This window comes from Schistocerca serialis, chromosome 5 (genome assembly GCF_023864345.2).
Source record: "Schistocerca serialis cubense isolate TAMUIC-IGC-003099 chromosome 5, iqSchSeri2.2, whole genome shotgun sequence".
In the NCBI taxonomy this organism is placed as follows: Eukaryota; Metazoa; Arthropoda; class Insecta; order Orthoptera; family Acrididae; genus Schistocerca; species Schistocerca serialis.
This window is the reverse complement of record NC_064642.1, coordinates 569,418,053-569,441,796: the sequence shown is the minus strand read 5'-3', so window position 1 is coordinate 569,441,796 and position 23,744 is coordinate 569,418,053. Positions and strand designations below refer to the sequence as shown.

Genomic DNA, 23,744 nt, shown 5'->3' with positions numbered 1-23,744 from the left:
GTTTGATGATCTCCCCATGGTGCAACGATCAGCTCTGAAGTTTTTTGTGCTACCCTTAGGAAACTGAAGAAACGACTCGGCGTACTTGTTGTCACAAAACTGAAAACGAATTTCTGCTTCTCCATAAAAGTATTGGAAGCTCACGAAACTTCATTGGACTGTTCTTCCTCGTCCACCCTCAGACTGGATCTCCCACCTTCCGACTTCCATCTGCTTGGTTCAATGAAGGGTACACTCAACGGAAAACAGTACGTGGTTCTTGGGGTGTTTATTGATTTACGAGTAGCAAGACGTTGGCTGCAATGTCGGCCATTAGAGTGGCACTATGCGGGCATACGGGCCCTGCCAATAATGTGGTGTAACGCAATCGCATTATAAGGAGATTACTTTGAAAAATAGGGTCTTGTAGCCAAAAGTGTGCGGAATAATATAGTGTTCTGGAATCTTGATTAAAACCAACTTTCTGTCAGACAAAAATATGTTGCGTTAGTGAATGAAGGCCCTTCGCACATCTATATTCTACGTCTACGTTATGCACCTACCCATATAGCCCGCAAACCACAGCGAAATGTAACTAACTGGGTAGTTCCCATTCTATCATTTAGCCTCCTGTGTCCTTTTGTACCGTATAAACCACGTCCAACTTTGACTTGAAGTTAAAGGAATAATCTAAACTTGCTGTGCCTGATTGTCGCATACATTTTGCACCGTGTGCATTCTGTTCTGAAGTTACTCTCACAACGTGGCGTTACTGTCACTTATCGCTGTGCTTTGAGCGGCTATTTCGCAGTTGTCTAGTGACTGTACTTGAGGAGGCAGGCCCGCGCTCGCCAATGTGGGTGGTGTGCCGCTGGAAGGGACTCTATAGCCTCCTTTATCGGCAGAAAGACAGTCGCTAAATCTCACTGCTTCGAGGGGTCTACGTTGGAGGGGAACGGGCAGTTCGCGAAACTCGGGCAGCGAGCCAGGCCGCAGCTGCTGAATGCCGGGCCGGCGCCTGCACCCCTGGCATTAGTGTATGCCACGGGCGCCCAACAACCCCCAGACAATAAATGAGCGTGGCATTGCTTCTTTTCTGTGTAACTAAAGAGGTTCAGACTCTGTGGCACCTTCTCGTCAGCGTGGGAGAATCTATAGCGTTCGCTCTTACAAAATTTGGTTCATCCAATTGTGTTGCGTCGCTATGGACAGAGTTCGTAGCCGTAAGGTTGACAAATGATGCAGACACTGCCCCAGTTGAGTGCCCCCGTGTTCCAATATGTGCGTCTTGTGTACAAAAAGAGAGAAGTCACATAGGCTTTTCCCAACTTTTTCATAAACTTAACAACAATTCTCGTCCGTCACACTGGCAACAACATCTCCTCCATGCATCAGTATAACGTACTCTAAAGCGTTGTGTGAAAGCAACGAACACTGCACGTGCTCGAATTGTATCACAGGCATTCAGAGCTAACAATTCACTGTGCATCAATAGTTTTCGTTTCGCATGCTCCCAGCATCTAGCAGCAACTTCTTAAAGAAAGCTGTTTATCACAGTGTCGGGAAGACTTCTAAAACTAAAGGTAATTTCTGTAATTTTTAACTAGAATATGTTGATAATATGTTTTAATATGCTAATATGACGTAGACAAACACTCATTATTGTATATTTCATCACAATAGTAAAGGGATACATTTTCGTCGATGTAGCGCTGAGTCTCCATTCGGCAACGAGCTAGGCTTCCACACTCACAAGACAGAATTCAATAGGACGAAGAGAGTGGAGAAGAAGGAGAGAAGGAGGAATTCACCACAAAGATTCAATTCCAGAACTGAAGCGGCCACAAAACACTACAGCTTGTGCCATCACCAACAGAAAGAAAGTTTCATGCCATGCACCTCCATTACATAATGAATAAATCCAATAAAAGTCCTCTCAGATATAAGTTGCCTGGATGAAACGCTCTCACATTTGTGCAGTACGTAATATACGAAATATATCTCCTTCACAGAAGAAAAACAAATGGTTCTTTCCAATTCCATTAAAAAATAACAGAATTAGAAAAACTTTTATGAACGTATTTTCATATATAATATTGAAATAACATTTTGTGCCAGTTACATAAATTAATAGTTTATAAATAAAATCCATCAAAGCAAAACATAAAAAAATTTATTTCTATGATAAAAACGCGTTTGAGTCCTGATATAGCCTACACTCTAGGAAAAAAATAAAATTCGCTCCACAAAGGAATTATCTCAATGGAACGTAAGTCGTAGAAGCGATGTGCATGTACAGACAAGGAAATGATTACAGTTTCTTCATCAAAAGGAGCACCACAAATTGAGGAAGTGAACAATTCGTTGTACTACCTCTAGCCCTTATGAAAGCTGTTATTCGCTGTGGCATTGATTTATAGAGTTGTTGGATGTCATCCTGAGGTATATCGTTCCAGATTCAGTCCAACTGACGCGTTACATCGTCATAAAATGCCACCCCAGACATCACTCCGGGTTGTCGGGTCGCATGGAAGGCAACAGTCAGGTTGATATCCCACCGCCGTCGGGGGCCTCTCCAGACGCGTCTTCGCTGGTCATCGGAGCTCAGTTCAAAGTGGGGCTCATCACTGAAGACAATTCTACTCCACTCAGTGAGCCTCTAGGATGAAAATGTATCTGGAGACTCCCTGGACAGTGGTGGGATACCAAACTGTCGCCCGCCACACGACCCTACAACTAGGAGTGATGGTCTGGGGCGAGATTTCGTTTCATGGCAGAATTCCTTTGCTTGTCATCGGCGTCACTCTTACAGCCTAGCGGTACGGTATTCTACGCCCCGTTCGGTTGCCCTTCATGGCAAGTAAGCCGTACACTTCAGCAAGATAATGCCCGCCCTCACATGGCGAGAGTTTCTACTGCTTGCCTTCATGTTTGCCAATCCCTACCTTGGCCAGCAAGGATGCCAGATTTCTCCGCATTGGAGCATTATGGACAGTGCCCTCCAACCAGCTCGGGATTCTGATGAACTGACGCGCTAATTGGACAGAATTTGGCACGTTATCCCCAGAAGGACATCCAGTAACTATATCAATCAAAACCAGCCGAATAGCGGCTTGCATAAGGGCCACAGGTGGACTAAAGCGTTATTGACTCCCTCGATTTGTGAAGCTTTTTCTCTTGAATAAATTACACTTTTTTTTAAAATTGTAATCATTTGTTTGCCTGTAGATGTACATCACATCTACCGATTTCCGTCCGATTCGGATAATTCCTTTGTGGTGTATCCTTTTTTGTGTATAATCTGCATGTCCCAGCCGTCCGCTTGGCCGAGCGGTTCTAGGCGCTTCAGTCCGGAACCGAGCTGCTGCTACGGTCGCAAGTTCGAATCCTGCCTCGGGCATGGATGTGTGTGATGTCCGTAGGTTAGTTAGGTTCAAGTGGTTCTAAGTCCAGGGGACTGATGACCTCAGATGTTAAGTCCCATATTGCTTAGAGCCATTTGAACCATTTTTTCATGTCCCAAAATTTTGGCGAATCATACCATTTTTAAAAAAATTGGTATTTTAGTCTCATTTTGTCCCTGACTAATGCACTGATCACCAGTGTAAAGTTTGCTTCATAGCATCCTGCAGACTGTGGAGGACAGATAGGAGGATGTATTCCCGTATGGCGATCGGGAAGAATAACTGCGTAAATGCCGCTGTGTACGCTGTAATCCGTTTAATTTTGTCTTCCGACTCTCTACGGGAGCGAGGCGTTTTGGCCTGTAATAGTATTTGCAGATGCCCCGCTTGATACTGGTTCTTTAAACTTTTCACGCATGCTTTCTGAGGATAGGTTGCGTCTATCTGGAGGAGTCTGTCATTTGGTGGTTTTCAGCATTTGCGTGACGCTCTCACTCTTCCTTTTCTTACTCTGTATTTTCCCAATACAATGTTTTACTTTTCGTATTGAAATGCTAATTTTTGCCACGGACATGAATCTCAACTTTTTGTTAGTATTTTAAAAAAGTTATTGTTCGTAAATCGTGTTAAGTATCTTAATGAGTTCAATTCTCTTCGTTTTTCCCAACATCAGTTCATTAGATCATAAACTGTACAGCAATATTTTGTACAGTTAAAGAATAAATCGGGACTAAAATAACAAAAAATGTGCTAAGCATCGAAGTCCCCCAAGACGGCGGAAGATAGGAACACATAATAAACTTCGTCATTAGTTTCTCGCCACAAACGATGACCTATAATTGTTCACTTGCGCTGCATTTGCTTCATTTGTCAACCATTTCAACACGTTCTCGCAGGAAAACAAATATTTAAATGCAGTTACACCTTGCATTAAGATGGCTGTATTAAACTTCCTCACCTCGTAAAAATTTGTTTATTTCTCAACAAAATCCCGTCTTTGCAGAATACAATTAGTTTGACAGATTTCCACGTTACTTAATAACTGGATCTAGCTGGTATATCCGTCGAATAGCTTAACTGCCTGATTACCTGATTACTAGCTCGGTGAAAATGCTAATCTGGAAAGTAACCCAATATTTCAATAAAGCTTTTACACCACCGTCGCGACTTGAATAGTATGTTCCATTTATTACTTTTTTATAATCAGAAAGTTCATTCTCGGTTGCATCTAACCGCGGGAAATTGCCGTAGGTATACGGAAGGGTACAAGGTGCAAAATACATTTTGTGAGGAGGGCGAAATTTCTGATGTGTCTTTCATATGGCTGCTCCATTACGTAATATTAGCAACCCGCCCGACTTCTCAATGGTGGCACCAAGTATTTGCAACCGAACGACTGGTCTGGTAATAGACTATACTCCTACACAGAAACTTTCTCCGTGAATCAGTCTACTTATTAGTGATAACGTACTGAAATCTCTACTGTAGTTCCTGAGATTTGCTTTCATATAGAGAAGGAAAAACTGGCTAGTGGATTTAAATTCATTACGGTACAACCAAGCCGACGGTTGATCGAGCGGTTCTAGGCGCAACAGTCTGGGTGTGTGTGATGTTCTTAGGTTAGTTAGGTTTAAGTAATTCTAAGTTCTAGGGGAGTGATGACCTCAGAAGTTAAGTCTCATAGCGCTCAGATCCATTTGAACCATTTAGTTCAGCCAATTTAGACAATTTATATATTAAATGCACAAACCTTCTTTATCAGTCAGGCTGTCTATTAGTAAAAACCATATGAAAATCGCTACAGTAGTTCCTGAGATTAGTCTTCACATACCGGCAAATAAGGAGGCACGGTGACATTAATTTAGTAATATGTATATAGAAACTGTTCAAAAAAAGGTTTAGCACCACTTCCTTTCAGTCTTTTCACTGGAAACGTCTTTCTCAACATTGTTTTGATCGCTGGAAACAGTAACAACCTGTGTGATGGAGCTGAAAGCAAACCTTAATTCCCAGTGAGCGCTGCGTGTCTCCATTATTTAACGACACAGTGCGCCTAACTGCTCTGTTTCGTGTTCAGGCAGTCGTCAACACGCTTCGAAGACACAAAACACTGAAGATCTCCCACTTGGTGGTCGCCTGTCTTGTGGGAGCTCTCCTCCTCTCTATTTAACCTGGGACCAGTGATTCTACATTGCGCAGTAACTCAGTAATAAAGTGGAAATTGTAAACTCCTTGTCCTGGACAGGGCCGCAGATGACACATCAAAACAGGGTAACTCTGTGGTTCGGCGCTGGCGACGACCAACAGGTTCAAAAATGGTTCAAATGGCTCTGAGTACTATAGGACTTAACTTCTGAGGTCATCGGTCCCCTAGAACTTAGAATTACTTAAACCTAACTAACCTAAGGACATCACACACATCCATGCCCGAGGCAGGATTCGAACCTGCGACCGTGCGGTCGCGCGGTTCCAGACTGTAGCGCCTAGAACCGCTCGGCCAACCCGGCCGGCCGACCAACAGGAACTGATGCTATATGCATGGATGGTGTGTGTTCTTTCGGACATTTCCAAAAGAACAGACACCACGCATTCGTATAACTGATCCGCCTAGGTGGGCAATGAGTCCACCTTCTTCAGTGTGGATACACAAATACATCCGATCTTCTGCGGGAATCCCAGAGTAGCGAGCATGGAGGAACTGAATAGGGACTGCGGATAGGTGACTCTAGGTGAGAATGTGGGTTTGCCGTGAGGCATGTCGAGATAACGCGAAGTTCCGATGACCGCCGTGTCACGAGTGGTGCAGTGGATAACGCATCTACCTAGTAAGCGGAAGACTCCAGGTTCGAATCTCGGTCCAGCACACTTTTTCACTCGTAGCCACTTATTCCATGTAATGTCCCGATGCAACTTTCCTTGTCCCCCCTCCATTTTCAATTAACATATAAAGAAATGGTTCACGCCAGAGACTAAAACTTGAGGATCTTGTGTATATCAGGACTACTATTGTATTACTCACTTTTATCCTGTTCCTTCCTGTAAGCTTGGACAAGAAAATTAATTCCAAACCATCGGTTGTAAAATCATTTGCTGCAAATAGTAACCGAGAGCCTTCACAGGTAACAAGAGACTCAACTTACGGGGACGCAGATTATGTTAGAAGCATATGTCTAGCAGCAGTCCGCCTGTGAATCGTGCAGGGAAGAATCGCTATCAGTTGCAGCTCAGTTCGTTTCCGTGAGGCGCGCTGATACCAACTGAAGAGCTGCCAGTGACAGGTCGCCATCGTGCTCAGGGCGGGCTCTCGGCGGTCAGCCAAAGGCTCGGGACTGACCGGATATTGGCGCCGCCTCTGTCTCTTTGAGCGCCCTCCTCCCACCGAGAACATCCTTTTACCAACGGGAAACGTCAGATCTGATATCTGATCGCTTGCTCAGCTGCCCTGGAGACCTCAGACCGGAACGTTGTGTAAAAATGGAAATGTCGTGTGGCTAGGCCTCCCGTCACGTAGACCTATCGCCTGGTGCAAGTCTTTTGAGTTGACGCCACTTCGGCGACTTTCGCGTCGATGGGAATGAGATGATGATGATAGAGACAACATAAGAGCCACTCGCTGAGCAGAGAAAATCTCCAACCCAGCCGGGAATGGAGCCCGGGCCTTTTGGCATGACAGTCGGTCGGGCTGACCACTCAGCTATCGAGGTGGACGGAACGTTCTGTAATAAGACTCAGTACCGCGTTTCGCAATGAATCAGACGAACTCTTGTGGACCATCGCCAGGTGGAGTCACTATACAAAGACAGGATCAACCAAATTCATAACTCATACTTTCCAGCAATATCCCATTCACTACTAAATTTGAAAAGGGTTTTTACCAACTTAAGAGCTCAATAATCCGCGTCTGCCGACAGGAAGTCGAAAAATTTATGTTCTCCGATCAGGATTAAACGAAGTATGGCAGAAATTGGGCTTCCGCGAAATCGAACTCACTTCAAATTGTCAAAATTCAGTTAACCGTTCTATTGAAAGTCTTTAGGATATTGTCACCTGAACTGTCACGCGTTTAACCGGGCTTCACTGGATATTTGACATGAGGGATCGCAGTATTTGAGGGCTGAATTAATACCAGCTGTACACTGGAAACCTTGACTGCATAAGCCCATATAAAATTATTACTGTTGTATTCACCACACGTACGTCGCCCCAAGAAAGTATCTGACGACTTGCATTCGGGAGGCCGACGATTCAAATCCCCATCCGGACATCGACATTTAGATTTTCCATGATTGCCCTAAATAGCTCTAGGCAAATGCCTGGAACGTTCCTGTGAAACGCCTTTGCCGATTTCCTTCCCCGTCCTTTCGTAATCGGTGCTTGTGCTCCGTCTCTAATGACAGCGCTGTCGACCGGATGTTAAATTCTAAACTTCCTTCCTTCTTTTCCATCGGACAGAAAGAGAATCTCCTACCACAAAAGTACTGCTACTGATATAGCTTGCTTGCACGCAGTAACTATACAGCTTCGTCAGACGGACAAATAGCTAGTAAGTAGGCTGTTTAGGTTTTTATGTTGGTAACGCCACGTAGCGCTCTGTATGAAAATCACTGACTGTGCTGTGTGCAGTCTGTGGCTGGTTGGACTCATTGTTGGAATATTCGCTTCTGTAGTGTTGGGCAGCTGGATGTGAATAGCTCGTAGCGTTGTGCAGTTGGGGGTGAGTCGCCAGCAGTGGTGGATGTGGGGACAGAGATGCCAGAGTTTTGAGAGCGGACGGTATGGACGTGTGTCCGTCAGAAAGAGGAAATTTGTAAGACTGGATGTCTTGAACTGATATACATATTATGACTTTTGAACACTATTAAGGTAAATATATTATTTGTTCTCTATCAAAATCTATCATTTGCTAACTACGCCTATCAGTAGTTAGTGCCTTACGTAGTTAGAATCTTTTATTTAGCTGCCAGTATTGGCGCTCGCTGTATTGCAGTAGTTCGAGTAACGAAGATTTTTGTGAAGTGAGTGATTCATAAAGGTATACGTTAGTGTTAGTCAGGGCCATTCTTTTGTGGGGATTATTGAAAATCAGATTGCGTTGCGCTAAAAATGTTATGTGTCAGTTAAGTGATGATCAGAATAAGCAAAGAGAGAAATGTCTGAGTACGTTCACTTTTGCTCAGCTGTTTGAAAATCAAATAACGTAGAAGTTTAACAGCACAGTAATTTATAATTTTTCTAAGGGGAAGTTTCAACGTTTAGACAGGCAACACAGATTGGCAACTATTTACAACAATTTAGTAAAAGAAATTGTGTACTACATATCTCAAGTGTGAGAAGGATGTGTGGCTTGTATACAATGTTCACTTGCACTGCTCTGTCTTAGAGCACATGTTCAATGATCAATGACTAACATAACTCGCAGAGTGTCCAGCTGGACTCCTTTGAGCGGTGACTGTAATAGTCCTGATGCTGTCTGGGGGCAAGGTGTTGATACTGTCCAACTAACTGTTGATAGACTCTGTTTAAGTGGAACCGTGCGGCCGCTTATATTTGCGTTTTGTGGATGAATATCCATGTGGGAAGTATTTGGATAGGGGCACACGAGAAGTACTAGCCTCACAACTACATCTACATCTACATCTACATGACTACTCTGCAATTCACATTTAAGTGCTTGGCAGAGGGTTCGTCGAACCACAATCATACTATCTCTCTACCATTCCACTCCCGAACAGCGCGCGGGAAAAACGAACATCTAAACCTTTCTGTTCGAGCTCTGATTTCTCTTATTTTATTTTGATGATCATTTCTACCTATGTAGGTTGGGCTCAACAAAATATTTTCGCATTCGGAAGAGAAAGTTGGTGACTGAAATTTCGTAAATATGTCTCGCCCCGATGAAAAACGTCTTTGCTGTAATGACTTCCATCCCAATTCGCGTATCATATCTGCCACACTCTCTCCCCTACTACGTGATAATACAAAACGAGCTGCCCTTTTTTGCTCCCTTTCGATGTCCTCCGTCAATCCCACCTGGTAAGGATCCCACACCGCGCAGCAATATTCTAACATAGGACGAACGAGTGTAGTGTAAGCTGTCTCTTTAATGGACTTGTTGCATCTTCTAAGTGATCTGCCAATGAAACGCAACCTTTGGCTCGCGTTCCCCACAATATTATCTATGTGATCTTTCCAACTGAAGCTGTTCGTAATTTTAACACCCAGGTGCTTAGTTGAATTGGGAGCCATCGAATTCCAACGGATTTCTTTTGGAACTCGTGTGGATCACCTCACACTTTTCGTTATTTAGCGTCAACTGCCACCTGCCACACCATACAGCAATCTTTTCTGAATCGCTTTGCAACTGATACTGGTCTTCGGATGACCTTACTAGACGGTAAATTACAGCATCATCTGCGAACAACCTAAGAGAACTGATCAGATTGTCACCCAGGTCATTTATATAGATCAGGAACAGCAGAGGTCCCAGGACGCCTCCCTGGGGAACACCTGATATCACTTCAGTTTTACTCGATGATTTGCCGTCTATTACTACGAACTGCGACCTTCCTGACAGGAAATCACGAATCCAGTCGCACAACTGAGACGATACATCATAGGCCCGCAGCTTGATTAGAAGTCGCTTGTGACGAACGGTGTCAAAAGCTTTCCGGAAATCTAGAAATACGGTTTCAACTTGAGATCCCCTGTCGATTGCGGCCATTACTTCGTGCGAGTAAAGAGCTAGCTGCGTTGCAGAAGAACGATGTTTTCTGAAACCATGCTGATTACGTATCAATAGATCGTTCCCTTCGAGGTGATTCATAATGTTTGAATACAGTATATGCTCCAAAACCCTACTGCAAACCGACGTCAATGATATAGGTCTGTAGTTAGATGGATTACTCCTACTACCCTTCTTAAACACTGGTGCGACCTGCGCAATTTTCCAATCTGTAGGTACAGATCTATCGGTGAGCGAGTGGTTGTATATGAGTGCTAAGTAGGGAGCTATTGTATCAGCGTAATCTGAAAGGAACCCAACTTGTGACGTCACACTAGTCGCCTTGTCCGCCACAATTCGCGAATGCTTGCCTCATTGCGGTGCCCACGGGGAATCAGTATGTCAATAACAAGTTACCTACTAACGGTCTTAGCTTTGTCGTGTGCTATCGAGAGCTTGCGTGCATTTAAACGCGCAGTTAAGAATTATTAAACTCGTCTGAAATGGTTACTTGTTCCTCGCCGGAGACGTGTGCTGGCTCTCGTAAGACTTGCGGTGCCACGGGCCGTGACGTACGGACCACGGCCTACCTTTCTGTTGGGCTTCGATTTGCGTGACGTGAGGTGGAAGCGTGACACATTCCGTGTTGTGTGCACCCTCTTTCGCGTCCAAGCACTACCGTGTTTCGCCTCTGAGTGTGTCGTCCTCTCTTTGTCTGTGTGTGTCTCATATTTTCTGGCGGATAGAAATACATTTACGTCTTTTACGAGACTATCACCACAGTAGTGAAAATAAAACTTTTATTAGTTTAAAAGTTTTAGTGCGTTGCTCTCAGACTTAAAACTAGTCTGCGCATAAATATGGCCCTGGCAAGGGATATTAAACAACGGGGAACAGCAACATCCGTTAAATAATTCAGCTCATATGGATTAAAGCGTTACCTAGTGCTTGCAGTGTACTGGCTGTCCGCTTTTCGCTCGTGGTTCGTTCTCCTGAACCAGACTCATTCTACACTCGGTGGTAGCGTCGCGCTTCATCCTCTACGTACGGCGGTTGCCAGCGGGATACGATACAACATCACATCAGCAAGGACTAACTTGTTTCCACTTATCAAGCTTATGGTGCTGGAAAAAATACAGACTGAAAGTTCTCCGTCGTTCGTTAACCTAGTCTTCTTTTCCAATTTGATGAGGAGGAGATGTATCATCGCTTCTGCGCCCTGAGCACCTTCAAACTATTGAACAACGTTGTGCTGTTGTTGCCATGAATATATCATTCTCAGAATTCAAAGACCAATAGCAGTTTTTCTTTGGACACCGACTGAGTGACTCTGGATAAAAGTTATTTGGTTGTCTAACATAAATTTTCACATATTAATATTTCGTTCTGATGCGATATAGCACTTTCGAATATTAAGATCTGATTTCCCGAAATTCCCAATTTCTTTTTTTAACACTCTGTTTACATGTATGTGGTCGTTAGATCTTTCATATTTTCGCTTTTGGTTTCTATTTCAGAAAGTAAATATAAGAATGTTAGCATTTATTGAAAGCCTTTCGTATCTCAGTGAAATAATTGTTTTTGTTTTTTCGGAAGATTTCATATGTCTGAACATTTTCAGCTTTAATGGATATGAATGATGGCTGAGATTGGTTGGGTGGGGAGGGGTCAGGTCTGAAAACACCGCAGCACTGGGTTTAAGACACTTCTTAAAGAAAAAGCTATTTGAAATAAATGAATTGTCTCAATGACAGAAGAAGTCTCAATATCTCGTTTCTGAAACCTAGTTTTGCACACAAGATCATATTTAAATTAATGCGAATTAATGAAAATAATAGGATAAAATGGACATTACACTGCATGGAGAAAACCTAGTTCAAAATTCATATTTAGTACATGTCGTTGTTGTGGTCTTCAGTCGTGAGACTGGTTTGATGCAGCTCTCCATGCTACTCTATCCTGTGCAAGCTTCTTCATCTCCCAGTACCTACTGCAGCCTACATCCTTCTGAATCTGCTTAGTGTATTCATCTTTTCGTCTCCCTCTACGATTTTTACCCTCCACGCTACCCTCCAGTGCTAAACTGGTGATCCCTTGACGCCTCAGAACATGTCCTACCAACCGATCCCTTCTTCTTGTCAAGTTGCGCCACAAACTCCTCTTCGTTATATGATCTACCCATCTAATCTTCAGCATTCTTCTGTAGCGCCACATTTCGAAAGCTTCTATTCTCTTCTTGTCTAAACTATTTATCGTCCATGTTTTACTTCCATACAGGGCTACACTCCATACAAATACTTTCAGAAACGACTTCCTGACACTTTAATCTATACTCGATGTTAACAAATTTCTCTTCTTCAGAAACGCTTTCCTTGCCATTGCCAGTCTACATTTTATATCCTCTCTACTTCGACCATCATCAGTTATTTTGCTCCCCAAATAGCAAAACTCCTTTACTACTTTAAGTGTCTCATTTCCTAATCTGATTCCCTCAGCACCACCCGACTTAATTCGCCTACATTCCATTATTCTCGTTTTGCTTTTGTTGATGTTCATCTTATACCCTCCTTTCAAGACACTGTCCAACTGCTCTTCTAAGTCCTTTGCCGTCTCTGACAGATTTGCAATGTCATCGGCGAACCTCAATGTTTTTATTTCTTTTCCATGGATTTTAATACCCACTCCGAACTTTTCTTTTGTTTTCTTTACTGCTTGCTCAATATACAGATTGAATAGCATCGGAGATAGGCTACAACCCTGTCTCACTCCCTTCCCAACCACTGCTTCCCTTTCATGTCCCTCGACTCTTATAACTGCCATCTGCTTTCTCTACAAATTGTAAATAGCCTTTCGCTCCCTGTATTTTACCCCTGCCACCTTCAGAATTTGAAAGAGAGTATTTCAGTCAACATTGTCAAAAGCTTTCTCTATGTCTACAAATGCTAGAAACGTAGGTTTGCATTTCCTTAATCTACCTTGTAAGATAAGTCGGAGGGTCAGTATTGCCTAACGTGTTCCAGTGTTTCTACGGAATCCAAACTGATCTTCCCCGAGGTTGGCTTCTACCAGTTTTTCATTTGTCTGTAAAGAATTCGTGTTAGTGTTTTGCAGCTGTGAGTTATTAAACTGATAGTTCGGTAATTTTCACATCTGTCAACACCTGCTTTCTTTGGAATTGGAAGTATTATATTCTTTGTGAAGTCTGATGGAATTTCGCCTGTCTCATACATCTTGCTCACCAGATGGTAGAGTTTTGTCAGGACTGGCTCTCTCAAGGCTGTCAGTAGTTCTAATGGAATGTTGTCTACTCCCGGGCCCTTGTTTTGACTTAGGTTTTTCAGTGCTCTGTCAAACTCTTCACGCAGTATCATATTTCCCATTTCATCTTCATCTACATCCTCTTCCATTTCCATAATATTGTCCTCAAGAACATCGCTGCTGTATAGACCCTCTATATACTCCTTACACCTTTCTGCTTTCCCTTCTTTGCTTAGAACTGGGTTTCCATCTGAGCTCTTGATATTCATACAAGTGGTTCTCTTTTCTCCAAAGGTCTCTTTAATTTTCCTGTAGGCAGTATCTATCTTATCCTTCGTGAGATAAGCCTCTACATCCTTACATTTGTCCTCTAGCCATCCCTGCTTAGCTATTTTGCACTTCCTGTCGATCTCATTTTTGAGACGTTTATATTCCTTTTTGCCTGCTTCACTTACTGCATTTTCATATTTTCTCCTTTCATCAATTAAATTCAGTATCTCTTCTGTTACCCAAGGATTTCTACTAGCCCTTTTTTTTTACCTACTTGATACTCTGCTGCCTTCACTATTTCACTCCTCAAAGCTACCCTAGAACTAGGAACTACTTAAACCTAACTAACCTAAGGACATCACACACATTCATGCCCGAGACAGGATTCGAACCTGCGACCGTAGCGGTCGCGTGGTTCCAGACTGAAGCGCCTAGAACCGCTCGGCTACACCGGCCGGCAGTGTCATCTGTCATCAAAGCGTTGCCCCTACAGGCAGGTTTATGCACTGCGACTTTTATTATAGGTTCGTACTGATAACACCAAGTCTCGTCACCCAAGATATTTTTTTCCAGAAAACAATATTGTCCTCATTTTGCATGTTAGTCTAGTCAAGGCAAGCGTCCACGCGTTGTTGTTTTTTCTTGGAGTACACTATCAGTTTCTGGCACGAACAAGACGGCTTTCTGAGGCAATTACTTAAATCTGGAGATCATCCAGAGAGATCGAAACATGTGATGTAATTAAAAATGTTCAACTTAGACTGTGGAGTAAATGGGAATTATTTTATATAATTTCTTGCACATTCTTGGACATTATGCTAAAGTGTGTTATGTATCTCCTGAGGTGGTCATGAACTTGAAGTGCTTAACTGTCATGTATCGATAATCATTATTGTATGAATAGCTGGAGAAGCATGCCAGCGAGTAAACAAATGAATTATATAGCAATTCCATGGACATCCGAGGTTCTGTGTCTGAACTCTCTATTCTTTTGTCGTCTTCTTCTGTTACTGGACTTGAAGAGAAAAGAACGATTGTCTGAAGTTCATCTTCCTGTAATAGTCTAAGTAAGTTGAAAACGAAGAAAAAAATATAGTTGTTCATAACTTAAAATTTGTGTACAGTATTCAATAATGCATATTCTTCAACCTTACTTTTCCTGAGTAGACGTGGCCTTAACGGAATATTGACGATTGTTAAGCGCCATACTAGAAAATAATCAGTAATTTTCTTTCAGCTCATCTTCAAAAATGGTTCAAATGGCTCTAAGCCCTATGGGACTTAACATGTATATATACATATATGTTGGAGAATATCTAATCACGCTGAGTACTTAGCTAGTTTGCCGACTGCTGATCCGCGTCGGGCTAAATTAAATTACATTGCACTGTTCATAGTATTATTAGGGTTACTTCTCTTTTGTTTTGACGTCACTTTATTAAAAGCTATCAAAGCAGATATAATAAATTTAAAATTTTATTGAATTACAAGTCCTGTATTTAATAATGTTGTATACACATTATTGCTTTGCATTACAACGTTTTATTTCTTTTATGGTAATTAAACTATTTACTATTATTGTAAAAAAGCAATTTCGTGTAATTATTATAACTGGACAGATGTGTTACATTTTAAAAGCGGAACGTGACGGAAGTTGTATTTGAGGGAGACCGTGACAGTAACAGCGTATGGTATGTATGACCTATCATGAAACGAATCCTGGTCGCCCCCCCCCCCCCCCCCGTCCCTTCTGTCTGCCACAAAGCACTCATTCTTTCTATTATTTTAATAAATACAGCAACCGCCAATTTTTATGTATTTTTATTTATGCCGAAACGCGTTTCGAGCTTACACCCACTTTCAGTTAGCGTAATACTTATTTCAGTCCTCAGTTAATACGTAGTTGAAACATCGACTGCAATATGGATGCTGCAGCTGTCCTGTTCAAAATGCCGATTCATCCTTTGTCTGAGGTATAGCAACTATATCAGCGCACATCCGCTGGCGGTGACGCCGTGGCACAGAGCAGACCGTTAAAAACGCCCGGGCAGCGTGATTCTGGGCGCCGGGGCGGCTACAGCAGCTGCCGGAAGGCGGCGCAGGTGTCGCCTGTGTCTGCGCCCGCGGCCGTGACGCCGCAGCTTCCGGGCCGCCACCTGTGATCAGCTCTCTGCATGGGAATGCCAGCACAATATCGCACGGTGCGGCCAACCATGTGGGCAGGGGGATCCGACCACACCTGCGCCGGAGTTCCCGCGCACCAGACTGATAATTAGTGGCGTATCGTGAGAACACTGCTGCCAGCCCCCTCGTCTTCTACTGCCACTCCTACACACGGCTGTCAAATGACACAATACAATACCAAAAGCGTTCCAGTCAGCAAATTGGAATTCCGTGGGTCCCGTACATCTGCCTAAAGTCGTTTAGGGCCCCCGCGAGCACGCAGAACTGCCCAACACGATGTGACAGGTACTCGACTAACGTCTGCAGTAATGTTGGAAAGAATTGACACCATGAATCCTGCAGGGCTGTCCACAAACCCGAAAGAATACGAGGGAGTGGAGATCTCTTCTGAATAGCAGGTCGCAGGGCATCCCAGATATGCTCAATAATGTTCATGAGTTTGGTGGCCATCAGAAGTTTCTGGAGCCACTCTGCAGCAATTCTGGACGTGTGGGGCGTCGCATTGTCATGCTGGATTTGCTCAAGTCCGTCGGAATGCACAATGGACTTGAATGGATGTAGGTGATCAGACAAGATGCTTACGTACGCGTCACCTGTCAGAGTAGACATATCAGGGTCCCATGTCACTCCAACTGCACACGCCCCACACCATTACAGACCCTCCACTAGCCTGAACACTTCCCTACTGATAAGCAGCGTCCATAGATTCATGAGGTTGTCTCCATATCGGTACACGTCCATACAATTTGAAACGAGACTCGTCCGACCGTACAACATGTTTCCAGTCAACAACAGTCCAATGTCGGTGTTGACGGGCCCAGGGTACACGAGTGGGTCTTCGGCTCCTAAAGCCCATATCGATGACGTTTCGTTAAATGTTTCGCACGCTGACACTTTTTGATGGCCCAGCATTGAAATCTGCAGCAGTTTTCGAAAGAGCTGCACTTCTGTCACGTTCAACAATTCTCTTCAGTCGTCGTTGCTCCCATTCTTCCAGTATATTTATGGGTGCAGCAATGTCGCAAGTTTGTTGTTTTACCGGATTCCTGATACGGTACACTCGTGACATGGTCGAACGGGAAAATCCCCACTTCACGCTATCTCGGTATCTCGGAGATGGTGTGTCCCATCTCTCGTGCGCCGACTACAACACCACATTCAAAGTCACTTAAATCTTGATAAGCTGCCATTGTAACAACAGTAAACGATCAAACAACTGCGCCACATACTTTCTATCTTATATAGGCGTTGCCGGGCGCAGCACCCTGTTCTGCCTGTTTACATATTTGTGTATTTGAATACGCATACCCATAGCAGTTTCTTTGGCGCTTCTGTGTATATAATAGGTACAAGAAGTAAGAGAGACCAATAAGAGTGGGAGACGAAGAATTAAATGCTCGGATTAAAAAGCGTGTAAGACAAAGATACAATCTTTCTTTCTCCCTTGCTATTTAATTTATACATTGAAGAAACAATGACGGAAATAAAAGAAAGTTTCAGGAGTGAAACTTCTTGTGACGAATTGTCACAAGTGAATTTGGTTCCAGACAGATGATAAATTACATGATTAAGCACGTGTAAAATGTAACAACTGAAATATATTTACAGTAAAAGTTAACATTTACCGTTTGTCAGTCAACTTCTTCTTTGCTATGACTATAGATCAGAGCGTAGGTACAATTACACTATGTCATCAAAAGTATCCGGACCCACTCAAAAACATACGTTTCTCATATTACACTACTGGCCATTAAAATTGCTACACCACGAAGATGACGTGCTACAGACGCGAAATTTAACCGACAGGAAGAAGATGCTGTTGATATGCATATGATTAGCTTTTCAGAGCATTCACACTAGGTTGGCGCCGGTAGCGACACCTACAACGTGCTGACATGAGGAAAGTTTCCAACCGATTTCTTATACACAAACAGCAGTTGACCGGCATTGCCTGGTGAAACGATGCTGTGATGCCTCGTGTAAGAAGGAGAAATGCGTACCATCACGTTTCCGATTTGATAAAGGTCGGATTGTAACCTATCGCGATTGAGATTTATCGTATCGTGACATTGCTGCTGGCGTTGGTCGAGATCCAATGGCTGTTAGCAGAATATGGAATCGATGGGTCCAGGAGGGTAATATGGAACGCCGTGCTGGATCCCAACGGCCTCGTATCACTAGCAGCCACGTTTCGATCCCCGAGACAATAGATGGGGACGTTTGCAAGACAACAACCATCTGCACGAACAGTTCGACGACGTTTGCAGCAGCATGGACAATCAGCTCTGAGACCAAGGCTGCGGTTATCCTTGACGCTGCACCACAGACAGGAGCGCCTGCGATGGTGTACTCAACGACGAACCTGGGTGCACCAATGGCAAAACGACATCGAGTTGCACGCACATTGAAAGCGTGTATTCGTCATCGCCATACTGGCGTATCATCCGGCGTAATGGTACGGGGTGCCATTGGTTACACGTCTCGGTCACCTCTTGTTCGCATTGACGGCACTTTGAACAGTGGACGTTACATTTCAGATGTGTTACGACCTGTGGCTCTACCCTTCATTCGATCCCTGCGAAACCCTTCATTTCAGCATGATAATGCACGACCGCATGTTGCAGGTCCTGTACTGGCCTTTCTGGATACAGAAAATGTTCGACTGCTGCCATGGCCAGCACATTCTCCAGATCTCTCACCAACTGAAAACGTCTGGTCAATGGTGGCCGAGCAACTGGCTTGTCACAATGCGCCAGTCACTACTCTTGATGAACTGTGGTATTGTGTTAAAGCTGCATGGGCAGCTGTACCTGTACACGCCATCCAAGCTCTGTTTGACTCAATGCCCAATCGTATCAAGACCATTATTACGGCCGGAGGTGGTTGTTCTGGGTACTGATTTCTCAGGATCTATGCACCCAAATTGCGTAAAAATGTAATCACATGTCACTTCTGGTATAATATATTTGTCCAATGAATACCAGTTTATCATCTGCATTTCTTCTTGGTGTATCATTTTTAATGGCCAGTAGTGTAGGTACATTGTGCTGCCACCTACTGCCAGGTACTCTATATCAGCGACCTCAGTTGTCATTAGTCATCGTGAAAGAGCAGAATGGGGCGCTCCGCGGAACTCACGGACTTCGAACGTGGTCAAGTGATTGGGTTTCACTTGTGTCATACGTCTTTACGCTAGATTTCCACACTCCTAAACATCCCCAGGTCCACTGTTTCCGCTGTGGTAGTGAAGTGGAAACATGAAGGGACACGTACAGAACAAAAGCCTACAGGCCGATCTCGTCTGTTGACTCACAAGAGATCGCCGACAGCTGAAGAGGGTCGTAATGTGTAATAGGTAGACATCTATCCAGACCATAACGCAGGAATTCCAAACTGTCTCAGGATTCACTGCAAGCACTGTGACTGTTAGGCGGGAGGTGAGAAAACTTGGACTTCATGGTCGAGCGGCTGCTCGTAAGCTACGCATCACGCCGGTAAATGCCACACGACGCCTCGCTTGGTGTAAGGAGCTTAAACATTGGACGATTACACTGTGGAAAAACGTTGTGTGGAGTAACGAATCACGGTACACAATGTGGCAATACGATGGCAGCATGTGGGTATGGCCAATGTCCGGTGAACGTCATCTGCCAGCGTGTGTAGTGCCAACAGTGAAATTCGGAGGCGGTGATGTTATGGTGTGGTCGTGTTTTTCATGGAGGGGGCTTGCACCCCTTGTTGTTTTCCATGGCACCATCACAGCACAGGACTACATCGATGTTTTTAGCACCTATTTGCTTTCCACTGTTGATGAGCAATTCGGGGATGGTGATTGCATCTTTCAACACGATAGAGCACCTGTTCATAATGCACGGCCTGTGGCGCAGTGGTTACGCGACAATAACATCCCTGTAATGGACTGGCCTGCACAGAGTCCTGAGCTGAATCCTACAGAACACCTTTGGGATGTTTTGGAACGCCGACTACGTGCCAGGCCTCAATGACCGACATCGATACCTCTCCTCAGTGCAGCACTCCGTGAAGAATGGGCTACCACTCCCCAAGAAACCTTCCACCACCTGATTGAATGTATGCCTGCGAGAGTGGAACCTGTCTACATCTACATCTATATCTACATGGATACTCTGCAAATCACATTTAAGTGCCTGGGAGAGGGTTCATCGAACCACCTCCACAATTCTTTGTTATACCAATCTCGTATAGCGCGCGGAAAGAATGAACACCTATATCCTTTCCTACGAGCTCTGATTCCCTTATTTTATCGTGATGATCGTTCCACCCTATGTAGGTCGGTGTCAACAAAATATTTTCGCGTTCGGAGGAGAGTGTTGGTGATTGGAATTTCGTGAGAAGATTCCATCGCAACGAAAACCGCCTTTCTTTTAATGATTTCCAGCCCAAATCCTGTATCATTTCTGTGACACTCTCTCCCATATTTCGCGATAATACAAAACGTGCTGCCTTTCTTTGAACTTTTTCGATGTATTCCGTCAGTCCTACCTGGTAAGGATCCCACACTCCGCAGCAGTATTCTAAAAAAGGACGGACAAGGGTTGTGTAGGCAGTCTCCTTAGTAGGTCTGTAACATTTTCTAAGTGTCCTGCCAATAAAACGCAGCCCTTGGTTAGCCTTCCCCACAACGTTTTCTATATGTTCTTTCCAACTTAAGTTGTCCGCAATTGTAATACCTAGGTATTTAGTTGAATTTACGGCTTTTATATTAGACTGATTTATCGTGTATCCGAAGTTTAACGAGTTCCTTTTAGCACTCATGTGGATGACCTCACACTTTTCGTTATTTAGGATCAACTGCCACTTTTCGCACCATTCAGATATTTTTTTCTAAATCGGTTTGCAGTTTATTTTTATCTTCTGATGACTTTATTAGTCGATAAACGGCAGTGTCATCTGCAAACAACCAAATGCGGCTGTTCAGATTGTCTCCCAAATCGTTTATATAGATAAGGAACAGCAAAGGGCCTACAACACTACCTTGTGGAACACCTGAAATCACTTCTGTTTTACTCGACGACTTTCCGGCAGTTACTACGAACTGTGACCTCTCTGACAGGAAATCGCAAATCCAGTCACATAACTGAGACGATATTCCATAAGCACGCAATTTTACTACTAACCGCTTGTGTGGTACAGTGTCAAAAGCCTTCACGAAATCCAGGAATACGGAATCGATCTGAAATCCCTTGTCAATAGCACTCAGAACTTCATGTGAATAAAGAGCTAGTTGTGTTTCACAGGAACGATGTTTTCTAAATCCATGTTGACTGTGTGTCAATATACCGTTTCCTTCCAGGTAATTCGTCAATGCTAAGGGTGGGCCAAAACCGTACTGAATTCCATCATTACCGATGGAGAGCGCCACGAACTTGTAAGTCATTTTGAGTCAGGTGTCCGGATGCTTTTGATCAAACAGTGTATATACACTGGCAGAATCAAACACTTGCGATGCAACAGATTGTCGTTGGTAACACAACTCGAAACACTGTTCAACAGAAACTCTTTCTCGTAGCACTGTTCAAAGACAACGTTCACAATCGTATGCAAGAACTTGCGAATTAACTTGAAGAACCCGACTGGCTGTTTCCAACTCCGTTGTCGCTGGACACGGTACTTTTCTCGCTTCTTGCTGTGGACTAGGCGGTAACTGGAACATAGCCTGGCCTAGAACTGTTTCGAGGCAGGCCACCGACGTTGGCGCGGAGAACTTCTGTGGCCGTGTCTTGCCTCTCGTCTCTTTGTTGTGGCCTGCGATGCTCCTCTAGCAAGGAGCATCTATGTGGTGCGGCTATGGGTTGCATCACAGGATTATAATTCAGGACGGAAGGATGTCAATGATAAGATTCGTAGATGATATTACCATCTTCAGTAACAGTTAAGGATAAATGCAGTTGAATAAGATGAACAGTCTAATGAGCACACATCATGTAACGAGAGTAAACTGAAGAAACACGGAAGTAATGAGTAGTTGCACGAGTGTGACTAGCGATAAACTTTGCATCAAAATTTAGGACCACGAAGTAGAGGAAGATAAGGAATTTTGCCATGGAAGCAAAATAGCAGGCGGCAGAAGAAGCAAAGAGGACATAAAAAGCAGGTTACACAGACAACGAAGGCATAGCAAGCCAAAAGAAATCTACTAGTATCAAACATCGGTCTTAAATTGTGGGAGAAGTTTGTGGCAATGTACGTTTGGAGCACGGCATTGGGAGGAAGTGTCTCATAGACTAGGATAAAATGGGAAAAGAAGAGCATCGACGCATTTTGTGGTGTGGTGCTACAGAAGGATGTTGAGGATTAACTGCACTGATATGCGGAGGTTCTCTGCAAAATCGGTAAGGAGAGAAAATGTGTATATTAGTGACAAGAAGAAGGGGTAGGACGATAGGAAACGTGCTAATACATCAAGGATTAACGAAAAATAAGGAATAAGGAAAAATAACATTCATTATCCACATTAAGGTTGTCTTTAGCACGAAAAGGTGCGCGTAACACTCAAACAAAAAATTTTAATCGCTTAGCCAGTGATATAAAATGGCTGACAGACACCAGAGAAAAATTTGAAAACCAATTAAAAAAGTTTCTTCTTGACAACTCTTTCTAATCCGTAGAACTTCTTTTACTGTAATGTGTAAAAGGCCATGGGCAGAAATTACTAACATCTGTTTATCTTTTTTCTTTTTGTAAAAAGACAAACGAGAACTTAGAAATATTCAGAATATAGCCATATGTACAAATCATTTTGAGATACGAATGTGAAATGACTCGTTCCACATTATTACGAATATCGTGTAAAATGATCTATGGAACATGTGACTAACACCCTCGTACTTGAGGGAGCTGTAGAGGGCAAAAACAGTAAGGGAAGACAGAGACTGAAATTTATCCAACAGGTAATAGGCGTGTGCAACTCTGAGATGAAGAGGTTGCCCGAAGAGAGGAAGTAGCGACAGGCCATATCAAACCAGCAGAAGATTGATGACCCCAAAACAAGCCTTGTTGTTGAACAGTATGACTTTGTATTCGTCCCTGAAGTGAAAAAGAATCAACTTGCAACTGGGAATTCTGTAAAAGTTTTGTTATTGACTGATAACCCCCTAGTCATCCTTTATATCTTTGACATTTAAGAAACAACTGAAATAGTTTTTATTTTATTTTATGTTTATTTCTATCTTCTCAGCGTACTTCAGTCTTCCAACCGACGGACCATGGTGTCACCGAAAGATTCAAACGGTACTACGGGAAGGCTTTGCTGCATATTGTCCTAATTGAGGGAGAATATGAAAAAAAAACAACTCAGCAATTGCACAAAGAAACTAAATTGAAGGATGTATATACGGCAGCAGAAGCTTAGGCTACTGTCAAGCAAACTATTCTGGGAAAAACACGGAATACGCTCATTCCTATATATGAATCTACTGCTGGACCTGAGGGACCATGAAGTAACCAGTTCGCATTGGTACTGCCTGGGATGATTAAAGAATTTTCAGAATTTGAAGAATGCGATCAGGAAAATATTTAAGACTAACTCGAATGTGATGTTGATAACCCAGGTGTTGACGGAAGACGAAATAATTGTCAGCGTAACTGACGACGAAGACTGTTGTGACAATACAGAAGATCCTAGCGACAAAGACCTTGTACAGTCCATTACATTTTCGAATATTTTGGAAAACGAGGTCACAAAGGAAGCTGGACGATAATTACATCGAAGTTAAAATCTTTTGGGTTGTTAGACCGCGTCATATTTCTCCCAAACGATCGACATTTTGATCCCTCTGCTGGGGTCTTCTTCTGGATTTTGTGGTGTCCACTGTTGATTGAACTCTAAAGCCTGTAGACATACATAGATAATTACACTATCGGACAAAAAAGTGAAACACCCAGAAGAC

At 43.4% G+C, this 23,744-nt stretch overlaps 1 protein-coding gene across 1 annotated transcript in view; it reads right to left on the bottom strand.

Moving 5' to 3' along the window:
• The window catches only part of LOC126482088 (insulinoma-associated protein 1a-like), a 108,152-nt gene extending 92,305 nt beyond the window's left edge, over positions 1–15,847 (bottom strand). The window contains exon 1 of the mRNA XM_050106064.1: positions 15,711–15,847. Within this exon, the coding sequence (XP_049962021.1) occupies positions 15,711–15,847 (137 nt within the window). The remainder of the gene's footprint in view (positions 1–15,710) is intronic.
• Between the last annotated feature and the right edge of the window lie 7,897 nt (positions 15,848–23,744).